The sequence below is a fragment of the Exophiala oligosperma genome, assembly GCF_000835515.1.
Source record: "Exophiala oligosperma strain CBS 72588 unplaced genomic scaffold supercont1.1, whole genome shotgun sequence".
Classification (NCBI taxonomy): domain Eukaryota; kingdom Fungi; phylum Ascomycota; class Eurotiomycetes; order Chaetothyriales; family Herpotrichiellaceae; genus Exophiala; species Exophiala oligosperma.
Window position 1 is genome coordinate 3,398,623 of NW_015622818.1, and position 24,949 is coordinate 3,423,571.

The window sequence follows — 24,949 nt, forward strand, 5'->3', positions numbered from 1 at the left end:
TACCATGGTTGGGTTCTCGGGCAATGGGACGACGATCAGGTCACTGGGATCTCATTCTTTTGAAAGCCGGCAAATACTTTGTGTTGCTGCAGTTGCCATCCTAAATGCTAATTAGTGGTTTCAAGGGTCAATTGCTGCCGTGGTTGCTGGAGACGTGTGAGTCGATGGTTTGAAAGGACTGGGAATATGATTTAATTGAGCAGGTTTGGCTTCAAGGACCATGTGAACAATGAGGATGTGAACACGCTCCTGATGGCCACATGTCGTCTTCTCAGCAGAATGAATCTGCACTTCGCTGGTAATCTCGACATAAGCCACACACGTGTATGTAATGATGAAGAGGGCGTCTACCCCAGGTCCCCCCCACTCATTTCTTCTTACTGTTCAATGCGAGTTCGCGAGTTGCGAGGTCCTTATGCATCGCATCTTTGGACCCATAACCCCCGAGGGTCATGGCCTGTAATATTGACAAAGCGCGGCCAACCGACGAGGCCAGTTCAGGCCGCAATCGCTTGAAGCGCAAGGCTCGCCTCTCATTCTTTGGTGGTTTCGACTCATCTTTTCCTGCCTCGTCGTTGGAAACGTTTTCTTTGTTACGGATCGAGGTGCTCTGCTGATTAGTCGAGTTCGATTCTTGATTCTTCGCCTGAGAGACGTTAATCCAGTGAAAAGAGGTTGAAGGTACCGTCAGCGTACCGATTGAGTCTCTCGCTGAGGCTTCTGCGGGTGGTGGTGATTTGTTACGGCCGATGAGGATGCAAGCGTGCTTGGCTTGGCAGTTATTGCTTTGGATGGGTGCGACATCGATGTACTCGGTGGTGGAAGAAGCTTGAGACTCAAGTCATAAAGTAACTTTCTCTGTGATTCATACAAAGAAAAATTGCCTCCTACCAGACATTCCAGAAAGCTGATAGTGGAATTGTGTGGAAACTGCTCCTCGTACATATCTAGTCGTTCGACGAGGGCTTGATACGCGGACGAGAAGCTTCTGCCAATCTCATTGATCTGGCTCGTCCCGCCAGAAATATTGTTATCTGGGCGGTTGGGGTCGATGATAGTGAGTCGGGAGTCACCCTTATCTTTCTTAAGCAGGTGAGGCATGTAGGTGCTCTGTCGAACAATGTTAGTAAAATCGAAGAAAAGGCGGGCTAAATACCTTGTCCAAATATGCAGGCGGCTCCATTCTGATGGCAATCTCACGTCTGTTGAAGACATTCCCGTAGAGATTGAAGAATTCCAGTAGCACTTCGCCTAGATTCAAGGGCTCTGTTGTGACGGGGAGATGCTGAAGGAGACTCGTAACCAGGCATATGGTGGAGAAACCACCCAGTCCACCAGTGGACACATCGTTGAGCCCACGCATCATCAAGTATTGTTTGACGATAGACACAATTATAGGCATTGCTGGATAGGCACTCTTCCACCGATGAAATGTCTCGATCGCGGCGATACCAGTATCGTTATCGAAGGAGAGATCAATTTTTAATCCGCTGATTTTATCCACGAACTTCAGAAGTGGTACCTTCGCATGGGCAATGGCCAGGATACTTCCATGCTTGGCAATCCGCTGAGTCCTCAAAAAGTCGTGGAATCGTCGCACAAGTGGACGAGCTGCCTCTCGACTTGGAAGTGATCCTGGCCTCATTCTGGATGTGATATACACAATATCCATGTCACCCGTGGGCAGGTAGAGGCCGGCGGCATATGACCCGAAAGCATAAAGGTCGCCACTAGGCCCACATCGCCGAAATTCTTGACGCAGACGTTGAAAAACTTCTTCACGAACTGCCTGTTCATACTCCTTTGGTCTGACCCAGTCGTAGAAGTCAATGATTTCTTTGTGAAGGCTGAGAATGTTAGCGCCGAGCTTGAAGGTCAGGGTAGCGTAACTTACGCAACTCCGGCAAGGTCTACCGAGCTTTCTGTCGTTTTCCAAGGTGAGGACGATGTGCCTGCGGGCTTAGACCACTCTTCTCGGACAAAACGATCGCCATAGTACAGTCTAGTCGTATGAAGTTTGGTAGTATGCGTGCCTTTGGCATCCCCTCTTTTTCTCTTTCCCAGGATACCATCTTCGGCACCATTTGGTGGTTGGATCGGCACGGTGGAGGGCTGGGTTGGCACGTTAGGTTGCGGAAACATGATACCCATAGCAGGTATCGCTGTTGGAAGGCTTTCGGGGACGGTGGGCTCTGTATCGTTCATGTCGAATGAAATAAAGTCTGCTTGATCAGAAGCAGCTTCCGCACGCAGGTTAGCATCGATTCGCGCTTTGCGTATGAGTTTGACGACATCCGTCCGCTTGGCCGCTGCTTCACTCGGAGGCGGTAAAGCAGTGTAAGGATCAGGATTTGACCATCTAGGGTTTGCAGACTCTGGGGTTGGATCGTCTCCCTGAAGACGCGCTCGCTTTGTAGATCGTGACGGCTCGTCATTATCGGAAACGGCCATGGCCTCCTCTTCGCTGTCAGTAAGCTCTTCGACATTGCGGAACTTGAGATCTGCATTTGGATCGATCAGAGAGGAGTCCTCCTGGCGGTGTTCGAGTCGCAGGAGTGGCCTCTCCGCCACTTTTGGACGTTGAAAGTAGTGGGCCCTGCCAGGTGGATCTCGTCTGTGTTGCTCTCTTTGTCTGGGTCGATAGGGCTCCCTACGTCGAGATTCTTCGTCCCGAGATCCTCGAAAATAGTACATTCCGTTGGATTCATCCTCGCGTGGTGGGGGTCTGAAAGGTTCATCACGCCGCGGAGGACGATAGGAATCTCCAGAACCATAAGAATATGGATCTGGTCGATCTGGTCCTGGCCGCGTGCGATATTCACCGCTGCCACGAGGACGATATGAATCCATCGTCAGGTGGTAGCATGCAACCGAGATAATTGAAAAGGGTGTGACGGTTATGTGAGGTAGAAGCCGTGAGAATGCGACTGCCAAATTTTTGACCCGGACTTTCTTTGTTTCGGGTGTTCTTCCTAACCCTATAGGGCATAGATATACGCCAAGCCTCAGATAAGATAAGATCGCCGTTTAAGCAGGTACGAGTACATGTGCCAGGCCGAGTGAGGGCACATCGCTTTCAAGGCTCTTCTCAAATCCCTACGACTTCAGGGGCCTTCAAAACGCGACAGTCTCGGACGGTCATGGTTGAGCAGACAAGGCAGTCCCTCTTGTCTAGGTACCGAAGTCACACCTGTCTCATTAAAGGAGAGCTACGGGCGCTTATGTTGCAGAGAACGCCCTAAATGTGCCATGGTCCTCACTTTGCTTCTTTTCAGACTACGAGTAATATACCTATGTTTGACATCTCTCGCGCAATTGAAAGGGGGAAATGTCGCCTCTTGCTCTCTACAACTCGAGTAGACTATTTCCTCTAGGCACAGTATTCGGACCGTGTTATGTACGGCAGGAGATCATGATTTTTGCTCACTGTCAACCTCATCGATGCTTCTTTGATTCTAGCTTCCTTTACTTCAGGCCACTTTCCAGCAGTCCTTGTTCCAAAGCTTCGATAAGTTCTTTATCAAGAGCATCTTCTCTGAAGCTGACTCTCCCCGTCCACCATTCCAGCAGACTCTCTGCTCTTGATCCTTCCCAAGCTTGTAAAAGTCCGACGCTGACATCAATCAGCTCGGGCCTTTCTTTACAATGCCAGAACACAGTCGCACCGCATACACCACAAAACTCGCGGAAGCAATCCTTGGAGCTCTCGATCTGCTTCAGGGAGCCCATATCATAACTTATCGGTTCATTGTTCGCTTGCAAGATATTAGCTTTGGGCACGAAAGCCCAGCATTGAATAGGTGATCCAGCACCGAGGCGGCATGACCTGCAAGCACAAGTGCCTGCCAGGTATTTAGATCCGCTTGCCCGAAGCCACCACTTCTCATCGTGTGGATTCTGCGAGCTGGTCAGATGATAAGGGGCTAAGAGATCCGGGAATGGTGACGAGCATCGGCTCGAAAGAGAATTGGGACGGGTGATGCGAAACTTGACTCCTCCACACTGGCAGGTGCCGTTGATCTCATCTGTCTGATTTGATACAGAGTCTGTTGGTCTCACAGTGGTGGCGGCCTTTTGAGAGTTATCTGCGTTGTGTGCGTCGAAGTGAGGAGCAAATGGCCTTGCAACCAATGGTCCGTCGGGTCCTTGGTCAAACAGAGGCACTGAGTGGCCGTGGAAGTTAGCTAGGGCGACCGCCAGACCGCCATCCCTAGTATCGCCTACAAACTCGTGCTGCACGATCTTTTCCAGGCTAAAGCGCGAAACTTGCTCAAGACCCACCACCCGGTCGACCACTCCAGAACAGACAGACCAAATGTCGTCTTTGGCAACATGTAAAACCATATGGGAGCCACACGATGGACAGAAGAAACGGCTCAATTTGTCAGAGGACTTGTATTCGGTCAAGCCATCGACAACGGAAGGTCGTGAATGAATGGGAAGACCGGAGAAGTACAGCACCCCAGTGCTGCGACGACACTTGTCACATGAACATGGAGAAACGCTAACAGGGAGGTGCGCGTCCAGCTGCAGGGTCTCTGTGTTCCTCCCACACAGGCAAGTGATGTGTACGGTGGTGCTCATGATGGTTCAATAGGTGGCACTTTATGCATAGCGTGCGTCTCAGAGGAGAGGTAGGTGGGATGCGGCTTCTTCAAAGGCCTGGTTGTCGAGTTTGCGCTGTTCCCACTGGTGTTCACTCTGGCTCAACTTGAACGTGCTTTTGCTCATATGCTGACCAGAAGATTCAGAAATGTTATCAACACGCCAGCATGGACAGCGAGATGGTCTGGATAAGGCTCGTGTAGGGCTCTCCCGCTGGGATCTGCAACACCGGACACGAGGGTCGCGACGCTGGCACTTGCTGTATCGAGCATCAACGAATCAGATAAGGAACCAACGCGACTAGAATACTGCGAGGTGCAAAGCCGTCGGTTTCAGTAGTCTCAGTGGTTCTAACAGCAGGCGTCTGGCAGTTCAGAGGAGTCGAGCATTGAGGGGCAGGAAAGAGCGAGTCCGGTTAGTGCGGCGGCATCCAAAGCAAGTCAGCTGCATCCACAGACTCTCGTACTTAAAAACTTGCTCACTTCTTGACTCTCATTACTCTCCCTCTTCTTTCTTCCCTCAAACCAGCAACAACCAATTTCAACACATTGTCCAGTCTAAGCCTACACGGTCAAGTCGTACAACACTCTACCTTTGTCCATTACACAAGAACTGTCACCTTCCAATACAAAATGGGTATGGCGCCCATGTTGACCCCATAAAGTCCACTCCTCACTGACATCGTCCCAGGTCCCTGTAACTGCAGCTGTGGCGCCAACTGTGAGTGCCTTGATGCTCCGCATCAACTCTGCGGCGATTGTTAGTATCTATGGCTAACATGACTTCCAGGTGGCTGCCCTGCGGGAAAATGCACTTGCGTATGCTCGAAGAAGTCTTCCTGATGCACTCATCACTGACTATGGACACAGAAATAAGTCGTTGACCTTCGGTTCCTCATCAGCACACAAGAATTGACTGCACGATCCTTATTTCACATCTTGGTGGTTGAAATGGCCGCCGTCCACATTCGTTGAAACCCAAGGGGATGGTGCTCGACTGAGGAGACAACAAACATGATACCTGATAGCATGAAATAGGCAATCGAAAAGATTACAACATTCCTCCCTTTCCAAGTTTCTTCGTCTTACATTCACTCATACAATTCCGAATCGTGCCACTGACTCCACTGACAACCATTTGGCGTTCGTTTGACGTGGGCTGATCTGACCAACTGGTGGGGTATCTCTTCACCGAGGAGGATAAGGAGTAGTCCGTACGGAGTACAATACTTATCAGCTTATCGATAGCCCTTCAACGCACCATGGACGGGTAATTCAGCGATTCTGTCTGACTGAATCTCTCGGTAATCTCTTCAATGAACCCTTCTAACCTTTATGTCAGACAATTTGGATTCTTAACCACACGTATCAATTCCTTCCGAAAACGTTCCTCATAAGGTACTCGTCCCTTCTCCCGACTTGAAGATACCTGTTCATCGATCACAGGTAGGTAAGGTTCATCTTTGCCATAGGTTTGGCTGAGAACGATGCAAATCCATGTTCAATTTCCTGGGCTGAATGCAATGCCCACCTTGCTGCCTAGATGTTGTTGCCGCAGGTAGGCTGTGTCACACTAACGTGTTGTCCAAGGCACTCTGACCAGTGACACCCTCTCGGTTTGGTCGGAGTATTTGGCGAATGCGAATGAGAACGAAAAGCTGGACCACCAGCAACTCGAAACGACCGAAAAAGTAGCTCTCAAAGCCCAAAGGGAGGTGACTGCCAAGTATTCAAGGGAGATGTTTTGCGGCAATGGTAGCTTGATGCGTGTTCTGCCGGTGGCACTTATCACGCAGGACCGTGACGAGGCAATCGGGCGCGCCAGAAAGAGTTCTCTGTCGACACACCCTCACATCAGATGCCAACACGCCTGCACGATTTACGTTTCGTTGGTTATGCAGGCTCTCGGCGGAGCCTCAAAGAATACCATGGCCAAGAATCTAGCTAGATCAGTGGGAAACAAGGGCAAACCAAATGCTATGACGGGAGAAGAGGATCTCGAGGCTGTGCTGAAGGAGCGCCTCGAGCGATACAGGAGCATCGAAGATTGGCGTTCGACCCCCTCAGACTCGATACGAAGCACGGGTTACGTGGTGAATAGTCTCGAGGCAGCACTGTGGGCGTTCTTCTCCACAGAAAATTTCGAACAGGGAGCCATCCGAGCAGTCAATCTTGGGGACGACGCAGATACAATCGGGGCGATATACGGTGATCTGGCAGGGGCATTCTACTCGACCGATGCAATTCCGAAGCATTGGCTTGCGGACATGAAGAGAATAGAAATTGTGGACGAAATAATCGAGGATATTATTGAGTATAGAATCCTCAAGGGGGGAGTGACACATTATTTACTCCGTATCGTACGTACCTGTAGATAATTCAGCAATGATGTCATCTTTACATGACTTCAATCTATCCTTGACCTTGCTGTTTGAGACTCTTCGTATGGATTGGATTGGATTCTATTCTAACCCGTCTTTTGCTTTTCCCCGCAATTCATGACTTCAGCCTAACATCATATCCCACAACCTGTTGGACATCTATCGCCACAAGTTTTTGCCACTTCCAAACGAAACTAGGTGTCTTTTATCTTGCAAAAAGGGTGACGCAAAGCGTTTGCTCTAAACTCGACAAGGTCACGAGGCTCATTTGTGAACAGAGTCATCGGTTTATCTCTTACGAATCACGATCACTCACTCTGTATTCCGTACTTGTATTTAAATTCGAAATTCCAATCTCATCTCTGTCAACTTGGACTTCATATCAGTACATTGTACGAGTACTCACTGTTAACTCACCATTCATCAATTGCCTTGGCATACATCCGCAATACCTCTCGGGTCGAATCACCTCTCGAACATCATGTCCGACAAGTACGGTTTCAGTAGTTCCTCCTTTGCTTCCGCGTCGTATAGTTCCTCATCGACCTCATCAACCAACAACCACGACCGAGGTCACTCTCAACGGTACACCGAAACCATGAGCAGCAATGACCGCGACGGGACCACGGTACGCCGAACTCACGAGGAAACCGGCAAACCAACGCTCGACGAGACTTACCATTCTCCTCCGACCCGGAACCGAGGGGCCGCCAGGATCACGGACGACGACAACGCGGCGTCGGACCAAGGAAGGATCCAGGACGTCACAGACGTCGACGTCGATCCCTCGGACCAGGAGGAAAAGGATCGTCAATACCTCGAAAGCATGGAGGATGAGTGAGTTCCTGTTTCTTTTTATTTTGCCCACTTCTACACACCTCTTGTCGAAGACTTCCAACCAGATGATTCAAAAAAAAACACCTCACCGAGGTACACCACTGAAAACAAATGGGCTAACATGAGACGAACCACAGGTACGCTAAACGTGAAGGGTGCGCTTGAGTCCTTGTCTGCCAGTACGGGGTGCTTTTGGTACTCGATGCCACTTGGGCACCGGCCACACTACCCTTGGGCGTTTGACCCGTGTTTTACAAGATCCATGATCTCGTACTCGAAGAACAAGTGATTGTACCTTTGGAAACTGTATTGTATAAAATCTATACCTCTCATAGTCTGGAATATCGATCTTCCAATAATTCTCCTCGGCCATGAGGCCACGTCGTGGCCAGCAATGCAAACATGAAGCACTTCTCTCCCTTTTTTCTGAGACAATCCAAGTGTTTGGAAAAATGGACATCATCCAAACATCACACATAGAAGCACAGCTACTCAACCGTCACTGACACCGTCATACCTCCTACATCATCGTAAACAATCTAAAACCTCCGATGATGACTCAAAACTGTCATTTGCCATTCTTCACTCCCCGCATCTCATATCGATAATTCCTCCAACGAAGCGGCAGGACCAACTTCCGCCGGACTGGATGAGAGGTCGTGCTTCTTGGTACAGATAAACGCCGAGGCGTACATATTGACGCTGCGCCAAACGGGTTCAGCACTACTTCGGGCCACACATGAAACGAACACCAGGGCGCAAACTCACCGATCAATACACTTTCCTGAGTCTCGTCGACCAACGCACTTGACCTCGAATGCATTCTGTTCAAAAATGTCGGCGTACCATGGTCGCAGGGCCGCCGAGCGGAAAAGTACTCGTCCGCCGACTTTCAAGACCCTGTTGAGTGCCATGATCTGTTCCCGAGCGGCGGTCTCCTCGGGGTTGAACCAGTCCATCGAGTCCATCAGCTGTGTCACCGCACGATTAGCACTGTCCACCTTGCCCGGCGGCCGTTTTGTGACCGATCTTTGCAGCGGCAGCAACTACTTACAATTGCAATCGTCAGAGTCGAGGGACTGATTCTGGCAATGACCTCCATGATTTCGTCGGTGTGAATACGTAGTCCATCAAACATGTCCGGTCTCGAGAGCTGTGCGTGGGCTTTTACGCCCAGATATCGTGGATGACACCTACCGATGTCAGCAAAAGGCCTCTCCACTTCGCCAAAGCCCTGTAGAGCCATCAAGTTTGTGCAACATACTTTCTCGAGTACTTGCCCTGTAGACACAGGTAATAAAAGTAATTGTCTGTACTCAACTGTGTCGTCTCGACAACCGGATCTAACGTGTCAACCACGTACTTCCAGACCGCCTCCCCGCAGATCTTCTTGCTCTTGGTCGTTTGGGCACGTTGCGCGAAATCATTCAAGATCAACGCATGCTGTGCTGGCGGGACACCGGCGGCTTTCCACGCCCACCACTCGGTCGAGACCACGGCCTTGTGCAGTGGCCAACTGAGCAGCACGTTCCGGATAGAAGGCCAGATCTCGCGTTGCTCATTGAGCGTCTCGACTTTGCATATCGTGCTTACTTTGGATGTTAGCCCAAACACCTTGGTAAGTCTTCGCACGAGTTTGATGGCGTGGCGTGAGCCGCCACTCTCATACAAGCCACCTGGTGTGGAGAAAATGGAGGCGCGGTTGAGCCAGTATTGGAAAGCTTGGCTGGACATGTGAGGGCTGAGCTTTTGTAGAAGAAGGTTGCGGAAGTCGGGATGTTGACCCTCGGCGAATAACTTCCATACATCTGCGTAAGGCAAAGCCGTGAACGCTGCAACTTTGAGTTCGAGGAGATGGTTTTGGCACGGGTTCAGATCCACCGCATGAATGCGCCTAGGTCGTTCCAGCAGATAGTCCAGAATATTGTCACCGGCACTGGTAATGGTGAGGATGACGTCGTCTTTCTTGATGTTGAGGAGCTGGCGGTCGACTTTAGGATCTTCCCAGTTAAAGGCGTAGATATATTCACTGCCGAACTGCTGATGCTTCTGAAGGAGGTCGTTGTAGTAGATGCGCCAGTGGTGTTGTTGGTAAAATGCAGCCGGAAGAGGGAGATTGGAGCTCAAGTTGACTATGGCGGATTCGTAGGATTTTGACCGAGGGACGCTCTGTTGTGCTTCGATGGCCTGTTGTTTCCGGAATTCGAGAGGTGAAAGGTATGGAGATTCGGTCAGTGCCGCATCGAGTCTCTCCAAGATGTCGCTGCCATGCTCGCCCAGGGTGTCGGCGTCTCGTCTGCAACCGATGAAAATGTAGTAGGGGATCCTAGATTTGTTGATCAGATTCTGCGCGTAAATCCCTCCAAGCTTGACGCAGGCTCCGGCGTGACTTACCCTCCTAGCATGTAATTCCTCTCACTAGCAGAGAGGATTGTACCGAACCTGTACTCGACATAATCCCTTCGACCACCGTCCAAATTCACGCGGTCAGCATCGAACCATGTTCGCCAAAACATTCTTCCCACCCAATTCACATGTCTATTGAAAGTACCGCCAATGTAATTCCGTGACGACACATCCACGATGCTCTGTACGTAAAAATCGACGATGCCAACAATGCCGCGTGGTGCAAGAAACCCCGACATCAGGTCCACGACGCTGTAAAAATCCGGAATCATCGACAAGCTGTAGCTCATTGTAATTAGATCGGCGGTTGACGCAGTGCATGCAATGGTGCGTGCATCTTGGCAGAGAACAGTGACGTTCTTCCATCCGTTCTTACGGACTCGTTCACGGGCAACGTCGCATAATGAGGGGGATAAGTCGACCAAGAACACATGCTCAAAGAAGCCTTCAACACCCACGAGCTTGTCCATAGCCTCGATGTTGTAGCCCGTTCCCCCACCAATGTCATACCAGACCGGCTTTTGAGCTTTGTCGACGATGATTCGAGCTTGCAATTTGGCAGCCAGTATCGAAAGCATATCCTCTCTTCCTCGCAATAGACGTCGTCTTGTCGCATCGTAGACATTCGCCTGGAACATGTGAGTCGAGGAAGGTTGCGGAGTGAGTGTCCTAGTCTACCTGAGCGGCATAGAAGCTCTCAAGGGCCGACTGTTGCCCTGCTTCAGCCTTTCCGTCATGGGGTTTGATCAGACAGACATAAGCAAATCGAACATAGGGATGAGTCTTGATGTTTTTGAGGGACAATTGCGCGCCAAGCTTGTACACGAGACATGCCAGTATCGTCACGAGGGCAAGAAATGCCACACCGATCAGTGCGATATTCAGGTGAAAGTGTTCAAGTCGCTGCCATTCTGAATAGCTTAAGAAGTCCATCATTGCGTACCAAGCGAACAATAACACCCTGTTGAAGAGGTGAAGGAGAAGGGTAACTTCTTATCTCTACCCCTCGTTCTTCTCCTGTGCTTTTGCATCCTAAAGCATTATCGTAGAGCCATAAGATCTCCGGCCACTAACGGCTCGTGAAAGGGTGAGTTTGACGAATCATGATCATATTCAGGGTCATGCGTTAGATCGAGTGGCGAGGACATGAATGTGGAAAAGCCCATCAAGTGCTGCCAGCAATAGAGCACGGCAAATGGCGCATGTGAAGTGCGAAGGCGTACGCTGGACGTGGTGAGAATGGAGAGAGAGACGTTGGACACATTTCCGAGACAGATGTAAGTGGACGAATGAAAAGCGTCGGTTGCAGCATGCGAGTCACGTGATAATCATAGAAACACTATCACTTCGAACTCCTAAAAAACTCGAACGACGAGAACGCGCTGGCACACGTGGTGCAAAACTCAGCCTTCTATAAGCTCCTTTTCTCCTACTCGTACACTCCTGGTCCCTTCTCTTGATCTGCTGCCGCCCTGTGCTGAAACACATCTGAAATGACCCGCTTGTGGAGGGCCCCGTGCTCGTATCACGCGAATCGATCATTCGAGCATTCATTCCCCGTCCTCACCAGGGTTCGTGTCGCTTCTCAGCCTTGCAAGCAGCTCCTCCGCAATATCCCGTGCCTTCAGAGCCTCGTAACTGTGATCCTCGGCCCACCCTTGCGGCCCAATCGGAGACGGAGACAGTCGAGACTCCTCCAGATAACCATCATTGCTAATCTCGACGTTGTTCCTCTGCGAATTTAACACGGCGTGGTGGAGATCTGCGATCCATAGAGCAACCATGGCTCGTAGTCTGATGAGTTCAGGTTCGTCCTTGTAAGGGAGGCTTGCCATGCAAGTGTCCATCCTGGAAGCGATCGTTTTGGCCTCTTCAAGTTCTCTCACCTTAATATCGATGGGCATGTCTGAGCCATCTAGCCCGTGGGAGTTCTCTCCCGACTCGGCTTCTTCACCGCTTCTGGCGTAGGCCTGCGCATAAGAAGTGTGCTCGCTATGCACAACGTAGACCCAGATGTTGAACAACGCTAGATAAAAGTCAACAGCATTGGTAGAGCCAGGCCAGGATTTGTGATACGGGTGCTTCACAATAAGTCTCTCATAAAACCGCCTTGCATTCTCAAACCCTTCGCGAGTGAACGCAGTGGACGGCAAGGCATCGCTCGAGGTGGGCTTAGCGGAGCCTCTTCGCAATAAAACTTCGGCGGCTATGCCCATGTATCCTTGATTCCGAAGAGCGGAGCTGCGTTTCACACTGGCATCTCGAAATATCAAGCCCAAAGCTCTTGAGGCACGGGCGAAATCTTTGCAGAGCAAGCTGCGGTGGACTATAGCTGTGAGGGCGCCCAAGTGGTGGAAATGCAGGGAACGTGGTTCTTCATCGAGGCCTTCCCGTGAATCTCCGCCCACCTCAGTCCGGAAAAAATCTTCGCGGAGGCTAGAAGACAGCTGAGAGTGAGGAAAGGGTAACGGAGGAAAAGGCTGATCGAGAGGCAGGCCCGCAATACGATGCTGGTGCCTCTCCAGCGGGCTTACGACAGCAGAATACTCGACATTCGTCGATGCGGGCATCGCTTTGTTGCCTGCAATAAACTCATTGTCCTGCTGTTCCCCCTGCGCTCCATCTTGTGCATCCCTCCTCTTGCGCTTGTTTCTTGATGAGTGTGATCGTCTGACGCTACCAGAGAACGCCTGGTTGCCCACAGGAGGATTGAAGACGGGGTTCATCATGAGATAGAAAGGTCGATGCTGATCATCTTGTCGTGGAATTCATGGGTATGGTTTGGCTTGTCATATTTAGAGGATGCGAGGCGGTGGAAGAGACCGGCTCTCTCAACTTGACATCCGCGTCCAAACCAGTACAGTCACGGAAAAGAAGAGCAAAGAGGGAGCGGAATGAGAGATCCGAAAACTATTGGAACAACAATGGTGCTATTGGATTGGGGGCTGGGATGTTTGATCAGACGACGTTTGTGGCCGTGCACATACAACGTAAAGTCCGGAGTATTTGGTGGTTTTATTAGGCATTACATACTCCGTACTCATAGTACCTCATAATTCTGGGCATCCGGTGCCTTGTCGCCTTCGCTTCACTTCAGCCTTCAACAATCACCAACCACCATTCGACCCTTCCCTTTCGTCAAACCAACCCATGTTTGCTTGCTTCTTCACGATATTTGTTGGCCTTGTCAATCATGATTCAATCTTTTAATATGTACCATTGACTACGAGAACCTTTCCCAAGAATTCCCGCGAAACACAAAGCCAACACGGTGCCTTTAAGCGCCTCGATGAACTTCCAACATTGCTGACACTCCCTCCTACGAAGCATCCATTTCGTTAAACCTGCGATTACGAGAACTCCTACCTCATTCGACAAACGCTCATCACCCTTTCTACCATCGCGTCACGCTCGGTGAAAAGTCCCTCACCCTAATCACCTCTGCCATGCCATACAAGTAGCATAATCTTGATCCGGCGTCGAAGTTCCAGACGCCATGGGGAATACTACCTCCAGCCAGCGTGCTCAGCCAGATGATGGACAAGTAGAAGAGCTTAGGCATGGGAGAATTAATGGTGTAATCAGAGATGGCGAGGCGAGCTCGGAAGATAGAGACCTGCGCGCAGGCAGGAGAGCCCCCGGATCTCTGAGGGCTGCTGGCCAAAGAGCTAGCATACTCTACGACACTTTTCGTCGCCATAGACAGACGGACCGAACCAATTTGCGGACGAGTGCAGGTAACACGTCGCCACCTCCCGAAGAAATCGAGTATGAGCAAGAAAACAGACCACTCGTGGATCCTAGTGATATCGATATGCCCGACGCAGTATCATCACAAAGTGTATTGCAGACATCATCACGCCGTCGAATAGCGATGTCGAGGCTTGGGTCGCGGCTGTTACCAGACTCCGTCGCAAGGGGTCTATTGAACAGTGGAGAGGAAACTGAGGAAGAGGGCCATGCATTACGGTACGGCTCGTCGGATAGATCACGACCGTCTGTGTACGAGAGATCACCACATAGCGAATCCAACAATCGGCTGTCTTTGGCCGGTTCAATCAGCAGAAGACCCAACGTTCGCACAGAATCAAGACGGCGCCCGATAAGAGGACCTTTCCCACTTCCACACAACAATCGTCAGCCATTGGAGCCAACCCGGTCGTCCGCAGATTTATTCGATGCAGCCCGAGATGTTTCTATTCCAGGCACGGCTTCCTTTCGACATCGAAATCGTTTCAGCAGAGTTCGTGACTCGATCTCGATTTCTGCGCGACTCTCTGGACTGCTTGGCCAATCTACGGACCTGCCTGAAGCAGGGCATTCTGGAAGATCATCTCCTGCTAGACCAGCCAGGGCGGTGACCTTCGCCGATGAACGTGACCATCTATTACCATCACTCCAGTCAGGTGACCAACGAATGGAGACAGACGAGACACCTCACGAGTTGGACGCCGTTGAGCCAGAAGCGAGAACTTTGTTGGCTAGTCCGAGGGTAACCTCCGGCATGAGTACTATAAGACGTTTTCAGCCTGGCCTTCGCTCGCGCTCTACTAGGCTTATTCGTCGCGGCGAGCATCCACCTCTTTCCCAGGTTTTGCAACTTGCAGCAGCGGCTATTGCAGCTCAGCTATCGGGGCATGCTACAGGTGGCAACCCAGGCGGTCGCCACCTTGGTAGCGATACGTTCGATGGCAGTATTCAGAATTTCGTTCAAACGCTTCAGGATGCCGCCACAGCACAAGCGGGAGAGGGCGTGGACATTAACTCTTCAGACGGAGACCTACCTCCAGTGAACTTCATGAGAGTCTTCCAGTTTCCAAACGACGAAAACGGATCGCCCATCGCTTCCCAAGCGCAGTCCAGAGACCTTGATCAGATGGACCTCGATTCGATTACTTCACCCGCAGAGACAGATAGGTCAGTAACGTTGGTACTAGTCGGTGTACGATCATTGCCACATGGCCAAGAAGGTGGTAGTGGAGAGAACGGTACCTTGGGGCCTAGCTTGGACACGCTGTTGAGTCTACCCTTTCTGCCACCAGCGAATGTGCTACGAAATGGAAGTTCTGGAGCGTTGTTTGGCCGGTCGGACGCACGATCAAGATCAGCTCCTCGGCGGCACTCGATGACAAATTTCAGCTTCCCTGCGCAATACGAAACCCAGAGACATCAGCGCACACGATCAAACATGGGACGGCTATCAGGTACAGCGGAAACAACCCTCTCAACCATGCCCGATGCTGCTGGAAACGTCTCCCAGCTGTCCGAGAGTCCACCTGGACCAAATCCACCCCCATCGACCCCAGCTGATATCAGAAGTGGACATGCAACTCCCATTCGACGTCCCTCTTCTGCTTCCGCAGCCCAAAATTCTACGCTGCCAGAACTAGATGAGGATCAAGCCACGGCGAGTCAAGAGACTGTCGCTTCATCATCCTCATTCAATACGGCGAGACAGCGAAGACGAAGTGATTCGGAATTTGCTCGACGGCCCGAATTAGGATCCGGTGCGGCCAGACGAAATGGCATGGTCGAGCCTGACCATCCGCCCGTGGGAGCTGGGCGTAGTTGGCTCATTTATGTTGTTGGCACGAATGTCTCGCCAGACCATCCAGCGTTCACAATGCCGAGTCTATTCACCGATAATCCGTCCTACGAGGATATGCAAATGTTGTCAACTCTTCTGGGGCCGGTAAAGCCACCGGTGGCAACGCAGGCAGACGTCAGCTCCGCAGGCGGACTCTTTCGTCTTCTAGAACATGAGTGTGGGCTTCTCGGGGAGGCCATGGCGGAAGTCGAAGGGATATCTGTCATGGTCAATCATGGGGAGCGTTGCCTCATTTGTTTGTCGGATTATGAAGCATTTGACGAAGTGCGACAGCTCAATAAGTGCCAGCACCTCTATCACCGTGAGTGCATTGACGAGGTAAGTCACCCTGATCTATCATTAGTGGCGCAATGCTGATCATATTTAGTGGCTCACAACTGGCCGGAATAGTTGTCCTCTGTGCCGTGGTCAAGGTGTGCAAGAGCAGGCCATGTCTTCCAATCCTGCCCCAGGGGCTGCACCAGGAGCTCCTGTCGTGCTATGAATTCCCCTCGAGACCGAAATTTTGATACCACCACTTCTTTATGATAGCCTTTTCACGATTTACGAATCTCTTTAAAACTTTTGCCGAGACATGTTATCGGCCGGCACGCGTTGGGTATTGGTCGGGCCGAAGTGTCCAATGTAGCAGGTGCACAGTGCTGTGAGGGTGTGCTCGGGGACATGTTCTCCCGGGGAACACTCTGTTGTCTCACATCCTCCCAGCAACATGTTCGGTCAATGGAGTGAACTTGGCGCAAATCTCCTAACCATTGGCGTGTGTATGTATGATCTCTGTCGAGCTATCCCACTTGGAGCTGGGGTCACCTTCTAGGGGTAGGCAAAGTCGTTTAGCAATATACGTGTCAGACAAAGCGATGAAACATTTGGAGCGCCGTTTCCGTCGCAGCCGTCATAGTGGGTGATGGATCATAGATCACCTACAGTATTCATACGTGGGTAGCCATGACTTGGTTAGCGGTCAGCCCAAGTCTCGGAGATTGAGATATAAATGGCAGTAGTTGATGTGCTTCTAGTCGTTGATGGGCTCGGAAATTGATCCCAAACATTGCGACCAAAATAGGATCTCAGAAGTTTGGCTCCTTTTTTACGAACATTTGTTCGTATTCGCAGTGTGACGGTCTCCAGGAAATACTACCTTCGGTCATTGATTACGTCGATGGAGTGAACCCCTGAAGAATGAGGAAGACCTCCCATCTCCACGTCCCCAGAACGATGGATGCAACCTTTGACACAAGGCGGTACTGTGGTCAATTTGTCACCTCTTACGGAGCGTTCCTGAGCCTTTGTGGGAATAATGCACAAGCATACCAAGGCCTTGTGATTTCTTGTTCTGCCCGGCTGCCGACTCGCACGGTGGCTTGAGGTGTGATTGTTCTTGTCGGTGTTGGACTTGGACACATGCAGGGGGTATCCCGATCCCGGGGGTGGGATCGCCAACAATGACCAACGAAAGGATGTTATGGGGAGTTAATTATACGAGGAGGCAGGGAACGGTTGGTTTGAGTGAAGCCGAGTATATGAAGAACCGGAGGTCAAGCGCAGATCCCTGACTTGTGTACAATGCACTTCCAGCCAAAGTTGATACATCAATTCCGTGATCAAGATCTTCCCAAGGGCAGTAGACTTGAAGCTCGAATTGGATCACCTACAGTAAGCTGTTGATTGATTGGTATTGTTGTCCAACAAAGCCCGACTGGGATTTGTTGTTTACCAAGAACATTCTCTCCCTGTCATTGATAACACGACCATCATTATGTCATTGGAGAGGAGAGTGAGTAGTTTCAACGGCCGACAATCTTCTCATCATGCATGGATCTTCGAACTAATGGAAAGCCCCATTTTGGTAATTTGTAGCGTCCTGAATGGTTGGCACGCTGACCACTGCTCGCTCGCCCTACCCTGGACATCCCGTACTTCTCACATCAAATCAGAGTTGCCATGGATGTACGGAGTACATGGTGGCTAATGTCGGTGAGATCCCTGGACCAATATACGCAATTGATTTTTTGAAGAAGCAATGTGTACTCGTAAGTGGCTTGAACCAGGCACTCAACATTGAATGATTGTAGGCACTTTCTACAGATGATCGACCGTGAATGGCAAGACCCGCTCGGCATCTACAAATGAAACTAAAGGGTCCAAAATAGAAAAGGATGAGATGGCTCGGTCATTTCACCTACTAAAACGCTCGAAATTCATGAATTCAATGGCCAGCTTGGCCAACCAAGCTTTACTCGACAGGGACAGTCCATCAGGCTGCGAAAAGGGCCTCCTGGACCTCCGATACTTCGGGGCTTCCGGCCACGATGACAAGAATTGACATGGTGTCTCTACCCCAGGCCACTTGTGTCGATAGCCTGTCCAGCCCGAATTTAAGCACACCAATCCCAAAACAGTGGATCAACCAGGCACCCGGCCGCCTGCAGGAGGAACAAGCGGCTTCCCAAGGCAGATGACGATCTGCGACAGGGACCACCTCACCATTCACAGAAGGCTTTCGAGGTCATGACAAGTCCACCAAAGCCAGACTAGCAAGAAAGCCAGCATGGCCGCCGAGACTCAATAGGTAGATGGCCCATCCAGGGGCTTGTACACCCGTCAAGGTTGCTGCCCTCTACGGAGTGTGTCCAGCAACTTTGCCGTCGTGGACGAGATGAAGAGCGTCGCAGCTGGCTAGGTGTTCTCCATCGCAGTGCATTGCCGTACATGCCACCCCCGTAACACGAGAGAGCGGATGACCAGGGGTGAGCCAGCAATAATGCTTCTATGGTGGCTGTTTCTCTGGCTTTGCTGGACTAAAACAGTGGAAAGTGATGTGTTGCTCGCTCTTGAACGGGAATGATGCGGCCAGGATGCTGCATGGGCATCAATAACGACCACCCCCCACAAGCTTCGGTGTGATGAAATGAGATCCATCCTCTGGACCATCACTCCCGCTGTAGCCACAGCTTTGCCTCTCCGCTACCAGCATGGTCTGAAGGTAGACCAGAAGCAATAACAATGTTGAATGTCTTTTGACATCGACAGGACAGTACAGAGATGTTTCAGCACTGGCATGGATCCGTACTTGTTGTTGCTGGACTCTTGATAGGCAGGATTCTTCTGACCAATTTGCCTACAATCAGGTCGCCTCCTCCGCTACATTTTCTGGTTCAAGAGCACTATTACCTTTAGCTGCAGCACGGTCAGAGCCTTCTGGGGGCCACTCCAAATCCCTGGTATAATCAAGAAAACTTTCCGTCGCGGGCCCCATCGTCGATATGCAGCCTCTCAACACGCTCTCCACATCACTGTGCTGCTATGAAAAGATGGGAGGGGAGTAGGGTATTAATTCCCTACTCGTACCAGACGCGCCACTTATGCAACGTGGTTGTTCGCCCGACCATGTGAACCAACAGCTTAATTATGCGGACCGAGAAACGTGGCATTAGCTTTGATTGCAGAGGCTTCTAAAGCCCATCCACCCTTCCTTCCCACATCCCTTGTGGTCTTTGGGGCCTTGGGCTGCCTAATCAAGAAGATGCATCGCGGAAGTCCCTCGAGGTATTCCGGAATGCGCTCAACCAGTCTATCACATCATGGACCGTTGTCACTTTGCGTTTGTGCGTGCCATTCGACCAACCCTTGTCATGAGAAATCCTCTCTGAAGTTGCCGCCGGCGTTGAGCGAAGCAAGACCTTCATGCATACCGACATCAATGGATTACAATTGAAGTCCAGATGTCTACAGTATTAGCACGACTTCAGGCTCCCTAATAAGGCCTTGCAACGAGCAAAAGGATCTTATCACTAAACGGATGCCATAATGGGCATTTACAAGAACGAATGTAGCCATATCTCCGGGCGTCGACGGGTGACACAGTCGATTCCGTCCAAGCCAATTTCCTATATGTCTATAGTTTCGGAGTCGGGATGATTCAATTGGACTGTCTGCCTCCTCCAAGGCCCGCATCTTCCCTCAGATCGTGACGGTGGAACGAACTGCACGACCAGGAAGGGCAAATAGCAAGCCACTGTAGACTTTTTACTACGGATGCAGGACCATGGTGCCGTCCCGTTAGACGAAGGGCTCACGCTTGTGGCAAAAGACAGTGAAAAGCCAGGGCCGGTCGAACTCGACCTCAAGTGGCAGGTCGAGGCCGGAAGCTAAGGGAAGGCCATGGGCGCCTGTGGACGAGGGCCTTCCTATAGTAGTGTGATGGGCTAGCTGAGATTTTCGGACCAACCTCACATTGCGGCTCACGGACACGATGGGGCAAACACGGGCACATGCTGTACGGATACGAGGGAGAGAAGGGCAGCCAATTTTTCGGCCACGTAGTGTGGTCCAAGCATGGCCAAAGCTTGGAGCCTCTGCTTTCAGGTGCTTCCAGAGCCAGAGGCCCGTGTTTCAATCGCCGGTGGGATCATCCTGACAGGCCCCGGTCATGGGGGTGATCAATGTCTGACGACACTACTCCAGACAAGCCAAAGCGGTTGGCATCCTGGGATGGACGAACGACCCTGGTCGTGCCCGAGAGCCACCACCATGGGCATAGCGCTTCTGCGGTCCAATGGTCCAATGGTCCTTCTGCGGATCCCTTGGAGGTCCTTGGGATACCCCCCCAATCGACCTTTTGAATCTTGACCTTTTTCATATCCGCTCAAAAAAACGCAGATTCTGGTCGTACAATCGCAATCTGTACCTATTTCGAAAGGTTCAGTGCGTCGTTTGGCAGCCTGTGTGCCGGTGAAAGTCCTCTTCCGTTCAAGGACTTCATGCGCGCACCCTCTTCGGGCCATCGACACTGGGGTTGATGCTGTTGCTGGGCTTTGTCGATCGCGTGGCTCCCTCTGCAAACCTACGACCGGTACCAACTTGATTGTCGTTGGGAACAGGACAGTACCAGCGTATTGCATTTCCACCTCTTTAACAGCACGACATCCCCCTCCCGCGCGGGAATTTGGAAGTTCTCTCGTCAACGAGAAGTCTATCGCATCGCTCCATCGATTTTCCACCTCTGTTGGATATACACCAGCCACGCAAAAGCTACGCCGGATTCAAGTGGCACCACAACGTCCTCGGAAGATTTTGCAGCCCCGGCCAAAATAATACCAACAATCTCGATCCAGCGACCGAAACTGCATCTCTCTGCCGTCTGACAACTCTCTCGCTCATCATCATCTTGGTATGGACTAGATCGACCGCTTCCTTCGAAAAACAGTGCAGATTGGGAATTATCCAGTGGTTCAGGACTGAGACAGGTATACGGGAGTCAAGGTCATTGTTACACCACTTCAAGCGGAGTCTTCCTCACAATCGACGACTTGTCCTGCTTCTTTGTAGAAAGCTGAATCAGCACTGCTGCTCCTTCTTTCCCAGGCGACTGGCCATCACAGGGTTTATCGGAAGCCACGCCCTGGCCGCCCAGAACCTTATCTTTGAAACGATCTGTCTCCTCAATATTTCTAGGCGTATTGACTCGTGTGACATCGAGTCTTGCGGACGGACGTCTGTGCGACATACTGGTTTAGGCATGAGCGGTCCTTACGACCATGGCATGAACATGCCAATGTCAAATATGATGGATCCGAACTTTACAGTCTATCCAACGGGCACCTTCAACGGAGGATTCCCCCATCCTCGCCTGACTGGGCCTCCGACACACTTTGACGGGGTTGCTTTCTGGTACAATCCGAACAACGCAGACCAAGTTTACGATCAAGAAACCAACATGTATGGTCCGCGACCGAGTGGTCACCAAGGGTCCAGTACAGAAAGCACGAATGTTAAACATCGGAGAACCCGAAGTGGCTGCTTCACTTGCCGCAGCAGAAGAGTCAAGGTGAAAATGACTCTTCTTTTATCATGCCGAAATTTGAGCTGACTTTTGCGAACAGTGCGATGAAACAAGACCCATCTGTGATAGTATGTGTTCCACTACTTATGGGTAACCTCTTAGTGCTATAAAATGCAGCTAACGAATTGTAGGGTGTAGAAAGGGTGGCCGCGAATGCGAGTTTCCACAACCGACCTCATCATCATCCTCGAAACATTCCAGGCACGAAAAGACTCGGAGTCCAAAGGATCAGTCTGGCAAACAAGAACAAAAGGACGAAGCCATGTCTGGGCTAGCGACGATCAAGGACGAGAGCGAAGACGACGAAGACATGCCTGCTTCACCCAAAGGAGGCCGACCGTCTTTGTCCCGCATGAGAACAGACAGCACTCAATCCGTCAGGCAGGTCGGCAAACAACCAAAGGTCAAGTCGGACATGTCCCCAGCGGCCAAAGATCATACAAGTCCTTTGTCAACAGACCTGTCGGATCCACGGTCAAGAGATGAAACACCCGCCTCGTCGGTCCGCACGACGACGAACTCGGCAGACATGCAGGCTCGACAAGCCAAAATCAGAACTTTCAAACCCGATCTCCAGAAATATCTGCAATTTCAACAGGAGTACATGACGTATTATCACTATTTTTACAAGCTGGATCCGACAGACTTTGTGCATAGCGAGATGATCGATTTAGCCTTGACTTATGAGCCTCTGCTTTATGCTGTTGTGGGATTTGCAGCTTATCACTATGAGTTGCAACAACCGAACCCCAAGTTGTCACACTTTCTTAATTACCACTCCAAGTCGCTATCGATGCTCAGAAAATCCTTGGAAAAGAATGCCAAAGTCACTCCCGCAACCCTGTTGACCGTGCTACAATTGGCAACTTTTGAGGAGTATCTTGGGGACTGGGTCAACCTTGTTGGGCATCACAAAGCGGCCCACAGTATGGTGAAAGAATTGTACACCCACGATACGATGATGGAGACCGATCTCGGACGACGAATCTTCAGCTGGTACGCTCGTCTGGACGTGATTAGTGGACTGATGGCTGGTAGCGAGACTCGACTCGATCGGTTGTGGTTCGAGGCAAACTCTAAATGGTACCACGATCAGATAGCGGGTGATGCGCAAAGCAACGTCGACGTCGAGGATACATTGGCGTATTTTGTGGCCGCAAACCGCCTCCTCGGCATGGACATGGCTGCACTTTTTGCCCGCTTCGCAAAGCGAGAGATCAGCGTGGAAGAATTCAACCAGGAAAATGCTACCATCGTGCAGAGACTCGACGAGATGAAGCGTCACATTCAGGCCTTCAACGATGAATATTACAGGGTGAAGGAGTTTCCCGTGGCACAAGAACGACCTCTGACCGAAGAGGACATTGTCAACCCTTACACGCCAGGCGGGCTCTTCAAAGGCGCTTTGTGGCCGTTGAACTTCATGTGGCTCGATTGGTACGGCATTGAGCTGATGCAAAAATCCCAAACCGCACTTCTCCTCCGGCAGCCCATACCGCCTGAACAGGAAACCGTGAGTTTGGAAGTGTGCCGAATCTACGAAGCCATCGAACGGTGGCCGGAAGCCCCGAACGGGGCGGTCCTCGGGATGCATGCCAGTTTGGGGATTGCGCTCGTCTTCCTCAACAAGGACGCCAAACATACCATGTGGGCCAGGAGGAAACTTGCCGCGGTCGAGAGACAAGGTTACATTTTCCCACCTACATTTCGACGCAAGATGGCCGAAATGTGGGGGTTGTCACGCGACCTTGCTAGCGGTGGTGGTGACGACAACGACGAGGTTGAAGATTGGTGGCTCCCCAACAACGAAGGCAACGTACCGATGTTGACGGAAATTCGAAGAGTGGTCAACGAGAGACAAGGGAGTGACACCGTGACGGCGGTAGAGTCACTCACAAACGTCCGAGATTTGAAGGCAATTTTTGCAAAGATGGACATTCGGACCCATTCGACCACAGAGAGTGACATCAACAACTTTAGTCCATTGAGCGACGAAAGTGCCGAACGATCGAGTACCATCAGTACAAGTCCTACCAGCATCAGTTTTGGTGGAGATACCAAAGGGGGTGGTGGTGGTAGTAATCAACGACAGCAGCAGCCGCCGCAGCAACAACAACAACAACAGGGGATTTTGAAACGAGGGAACTCATCATCGTGAGATGATGCCGGAAGTTGCCACCACCTGTCCATCTACAAAGTCATACATTAGAACTCTCTCTCTTTTTTACGAAGAGAGAATTCTGAGAAGTTCACGACCTCAGTTCTATGTGACGAGTCACGAAATATTGAACGACATGACTATGAATGCACGAACGAACGAACGAAAAGAAAAAGCACGAGACAACCTTGTTTATCTTTTGTTTCCACGCCAAAACAAAAACCCTCGAATGCCGATGCCAATGTCAATGTCAAAACAAACAAGAAAGTTTTTTGAGTGTGATATCCCTTTTCGTATCTCTTTTGTTTTATATCTTACTTTCGTCTCTCTACGGAGGAGTATGTTTTAGTTACCTTGGTCAATTAATGGAAGATGTTTCTTTTTGAAACACGAAAGACTTGAATTGTGAACATGTGTTTTAATCCGGTGTATCCCCAAGAGTATCCGAGTCCAAAGTATACGATTCGAGATCTAGACGAGGTCGTGTTGGGCTTTTTTTTTCCTTCTCTTTTTTCCTTTTTTCCCGTTCTTGCTCTTCCTCGAGACTGCTGGCAGTATACAACATTGAGGGTTACACTAGAGGGAAGAGAGGAAACAAAGCCCCTAGTAGATCAGTAACCATTGGTCTACGAAGTATGTACCGAGTAGTCACCTCGGGATTTGCCTTTTTAGCTAGCTTCGTACTCCGTAATAGTCGGTCTTTTTGACGGTCCCGTCTTGTCCGCACGGTGTTATTAGTGTGATAAGTACCTACTGTAAGGTTTCGACTGGAGTAGGGAGGGTACATACCCAGGGAGGAAGGGAAACGCGAGGGGGCGTTAGTCCCAAAACGACGACGAACACGAAAACGAAAACGAAAACGAAAACGAAAACGAAAACGAAAACGAAAACGAAAACGAAAACGAAAACGAAAACGAAAACGAAAACGAAAACGAAAACGAAGAAAATATGAAACCCCAGTGACAGACATCAAGGTGGAATGATTATTAAAAATACCAAGTACGATTGAGAGACGGGACACGGAATTATCACGGAGTACTTTTTTGGTGTATTCGTCCTTTTCGCGTTTACTATTTTTTTCTCCTTTGAAGAAGTGATTTCTGATTCACCACT

The 24,949-nt window shown here is 50.6% G+C and overlaps 8 protein-coding genes across 8 annotated transcripts; 5 read left to right on the forward strand and 3 right to left on the reverse strand.

The window, feature by feature from the left end:
• Window positions 1-19: 19 nt before the first annotated feature.
• On the reverse strand, window positions 20-3,167 carry PV06_01156 (uncharacterized protein). Its single transcript, XM_016401747.1, has 4 exons — window positions 1,895-3,167; window positions 1,157-1,847; window positions 697-1,110; window positions 20-646 (listed from the first exon to the last, which is right to left on the reverse strand). Exons 1-4 carry the CDS (start codon window positions 2,848-2,850, stop codon window positions 368-370), a joined length of 2,340 nt encoding a protein of 779 aa, XP_016268800.1. The 5' UTR covers window positions 2,851-3,167; the 3' UTR covers window positions 20-367.
• A 161-nt stretch (window positions 3,168-3,328) lies between these two features.
• On the forward strand, window positions 3,329-3,736 carry PV06_01157 (uncharacterized protein; the record flags this gene model as incomplete). Its single annotated transcript, XM_016401748.1, has 1 exon — window positions 3,329-3,736. One exon carries the CDS (start codon window positions 3,329-3,331, stop codon window positions 3,734-3,736), a length of 408 nt encoding a protein of 135 aa, XP_016268801.1.
• A 1,501-nt stretch (window positions 3,737-5,237) lies between these two features.
• On the forward strand, window positions 5,238-6,982 carry PV06_01158 (uncharacterized protein; the record flags this gene model as incomplete). Its single annotated transcript, XM_016401749.1, has 3 exons — window positions 5,238-5,241; window positions 5,296-5,325; window positions 6,195-6,982. 3 exons carry the CDS (start codon window positions 5,238-5,240, stop codon window positions 6,980-6,982), a joined length of 822 nt encoding a protein of 273 aa, XP_016268802.1.
• Window positions 6,983-7,111: 129 nt separating this feature from the next.
• On the forward strand, window positions 7,112-8,220 carry PV06_01159 (uncharacterized protein). Its single transcript, XM_016401750.1, has 2 exons — window positions 7,112-7,822; window positions 7,960-8,220. The coding sequence occupies exons 1-2, from the start codon at window positions 7,467-7,469 to the stop codon at window positions 7,985-7,987; spliced, it is 384 nt and encodes a 127-aa protein (XP_016268803.1). The 5' UTR covers window positions 7,112-7,466; the 3' UTR covers window positions 7,988-8,220.
• A 198-nt stretch (window positions 8,221-8,418) lies between these two features.
• Window positions 8,419-11,454, reverse strand: PV06_01160 (uncharacterized protein; the record flags this gene model as incomplete). Its single annotated transcript, XM_016401751.1, has 6 exons — window positions 10,907-11,454; window positions 10,217-10,857; window positions 9,087-10,148; window positions 8,877-9,015; window positions 8,591-8,793; window positions 8,419-8,524 (listed from the first exon to the last, which is right to left on the reverse strand). The coding sequence occupies exons 1-6, from the start codon at window positions 11,162-11,164 to the stop codon at window positions 8,419-8,421; spliced, it is 2,409 nt and encodes an 802-aa protein (XP_016268804.1). The 5' UTR covers window positions 11,165-11,454.
• Window positions 11,455-11,516: 62 nt separating this feature from the next.
• PV06_01161 (uncharacterized protein) lies at window positions 11,517-13,185 on the reverse strand. Its single transcript, XM_016401752.1, has one exon. It carries the CDS (start codon window positions 12,955-12,957, stop codon window positions 11,779-11,781), a length of 1,179 nt encoding a protein of 392 aa, XP_016268805.1. The 5' UTR covers window positions 12,958-13,185; the 3' UTR covers window positions 11,517-11,778.
• A 94-nt stretch (window positions 13,186-13,279) lies between these two features.
• On the forward strand, window positions 13,280-17,875 carry PV06_01162 (uncharacterized protein). Its single transcript, XM_016401753.1, has 2 exons — window positions 13,280-16,154; window positions 16,204-17,875. The coding sequence occupies exons 1-2, from the start codon at window positions 13,725-13,727 to the stop codon at window positions 16,318-16,320; spliced, it is 2,547 nt and encodes an 848-aa protein (XP_016268806.1). The 5' UTR covers window positions 13,280-13,724; the 3' UTR covers window positions 16,321-17,875.
• Window positions 17,876-20,481: 2,606 nt separating this feature from the next.
• On the forward strand, window positions 20,482-24,208 carry PV06_01163 (uncharacterized protein). Its single transcript, XM_016401754.1, has 3 exons — window positions 20,482-21,663; window positions 21,719-21,746; window positions 21,810-24,208. The coding sequence occupies exons 1-3, from the start codon at window positions 21,355-21,357 to the stop codon at window positions 23,834-23,836; spliced, it is 2,364 nt and encodes a 787-aa protein (XP_016268807.1). The 5' UTR covers window positions 20,482-21,354; the 3' UTR covers window positions 23,837-24,208.
• The last annotated feature ends 741 nt before the right edge of the window (window positions 24,209-24,949 follow it).

Bases quoted from the DNA above. Each gene is read 5' to 3' on its own strand.
- PV06_01162 (XM_016401753.1), top strand. From the start codon at position 13,725: ATGGGGAATACTACCTCCAGCCAGCGTGCTCAGCCAGATGATGGACAA. The intron at 16,155-16,203 runs GTAAGTCACCCT...GATCATATTTAG, and splicing joins ACCGTGAGTGCATTGACGAG to TGGCTCACAACTGGCCGGAA.
- PV06_01161 (XM_016401752.1), bottom strand. From the start codon at position 12,957: ATGATGAACCCCGTCTTCAATCCTCCTGTGGGCAACCAGGCGTTCTCT.
- PV06_01163 (XM_016401754.1), top strand. From the start codon at position 21,355: ATGAGCGGTCCTTACGACCATGGCATGAACATGCCAATGTCAAATATG. The intron at 21,664-21,718 runs GTGAAAATGACT...TTTTGCGAACAG, and splicing joins GCCGCAGCAGAAGAGTCAAG to TGCGATGAAACAAGACCCAT. The intron at 21,747-21,809 runs GTATGTGTTCCA...AACGAATTGTAG, and splicing joins AACAAGACCCATCTGTGATA to GGTGTAGAAAGGGTGGCCGC.
- PV06_01156 (XM_016401747.1), bottom strand. From the start codon at position 2,850: ATGGATTCATATCGTCCTCGTGGCAGCGGTGAATATCGCACGCGGCCA. The intron at 1,848-1,894 runs GTAAGTTACGCT...TAACATTCTCAG, and splicing joins GTAGACCTTGCCGGAGTTGC to CCTTCACAAAGAAATCATTG. The intron at 647-696 runs GTACGCTGACGG...AACGTCTCTCAG, and splicing joins CTCAGCGAGAGACTCAATCG to GCGAAGAATCAAGAATCGAA.
- PV06_01159 (XM_016401750.1), top strand. From the start codon at position 7,467: ATGTCCGACAAGTACGGTTTCAGTAGTTCCTCCTTTGCTTCCGCGTCG. The intron at 7,823-7,959 runs GTGAGTTCCTGT...GACGAACCACAG, and splicing joins CTCGAAAGCATGGAGGATGA to GTACGCTAAACGTGAAGGGT.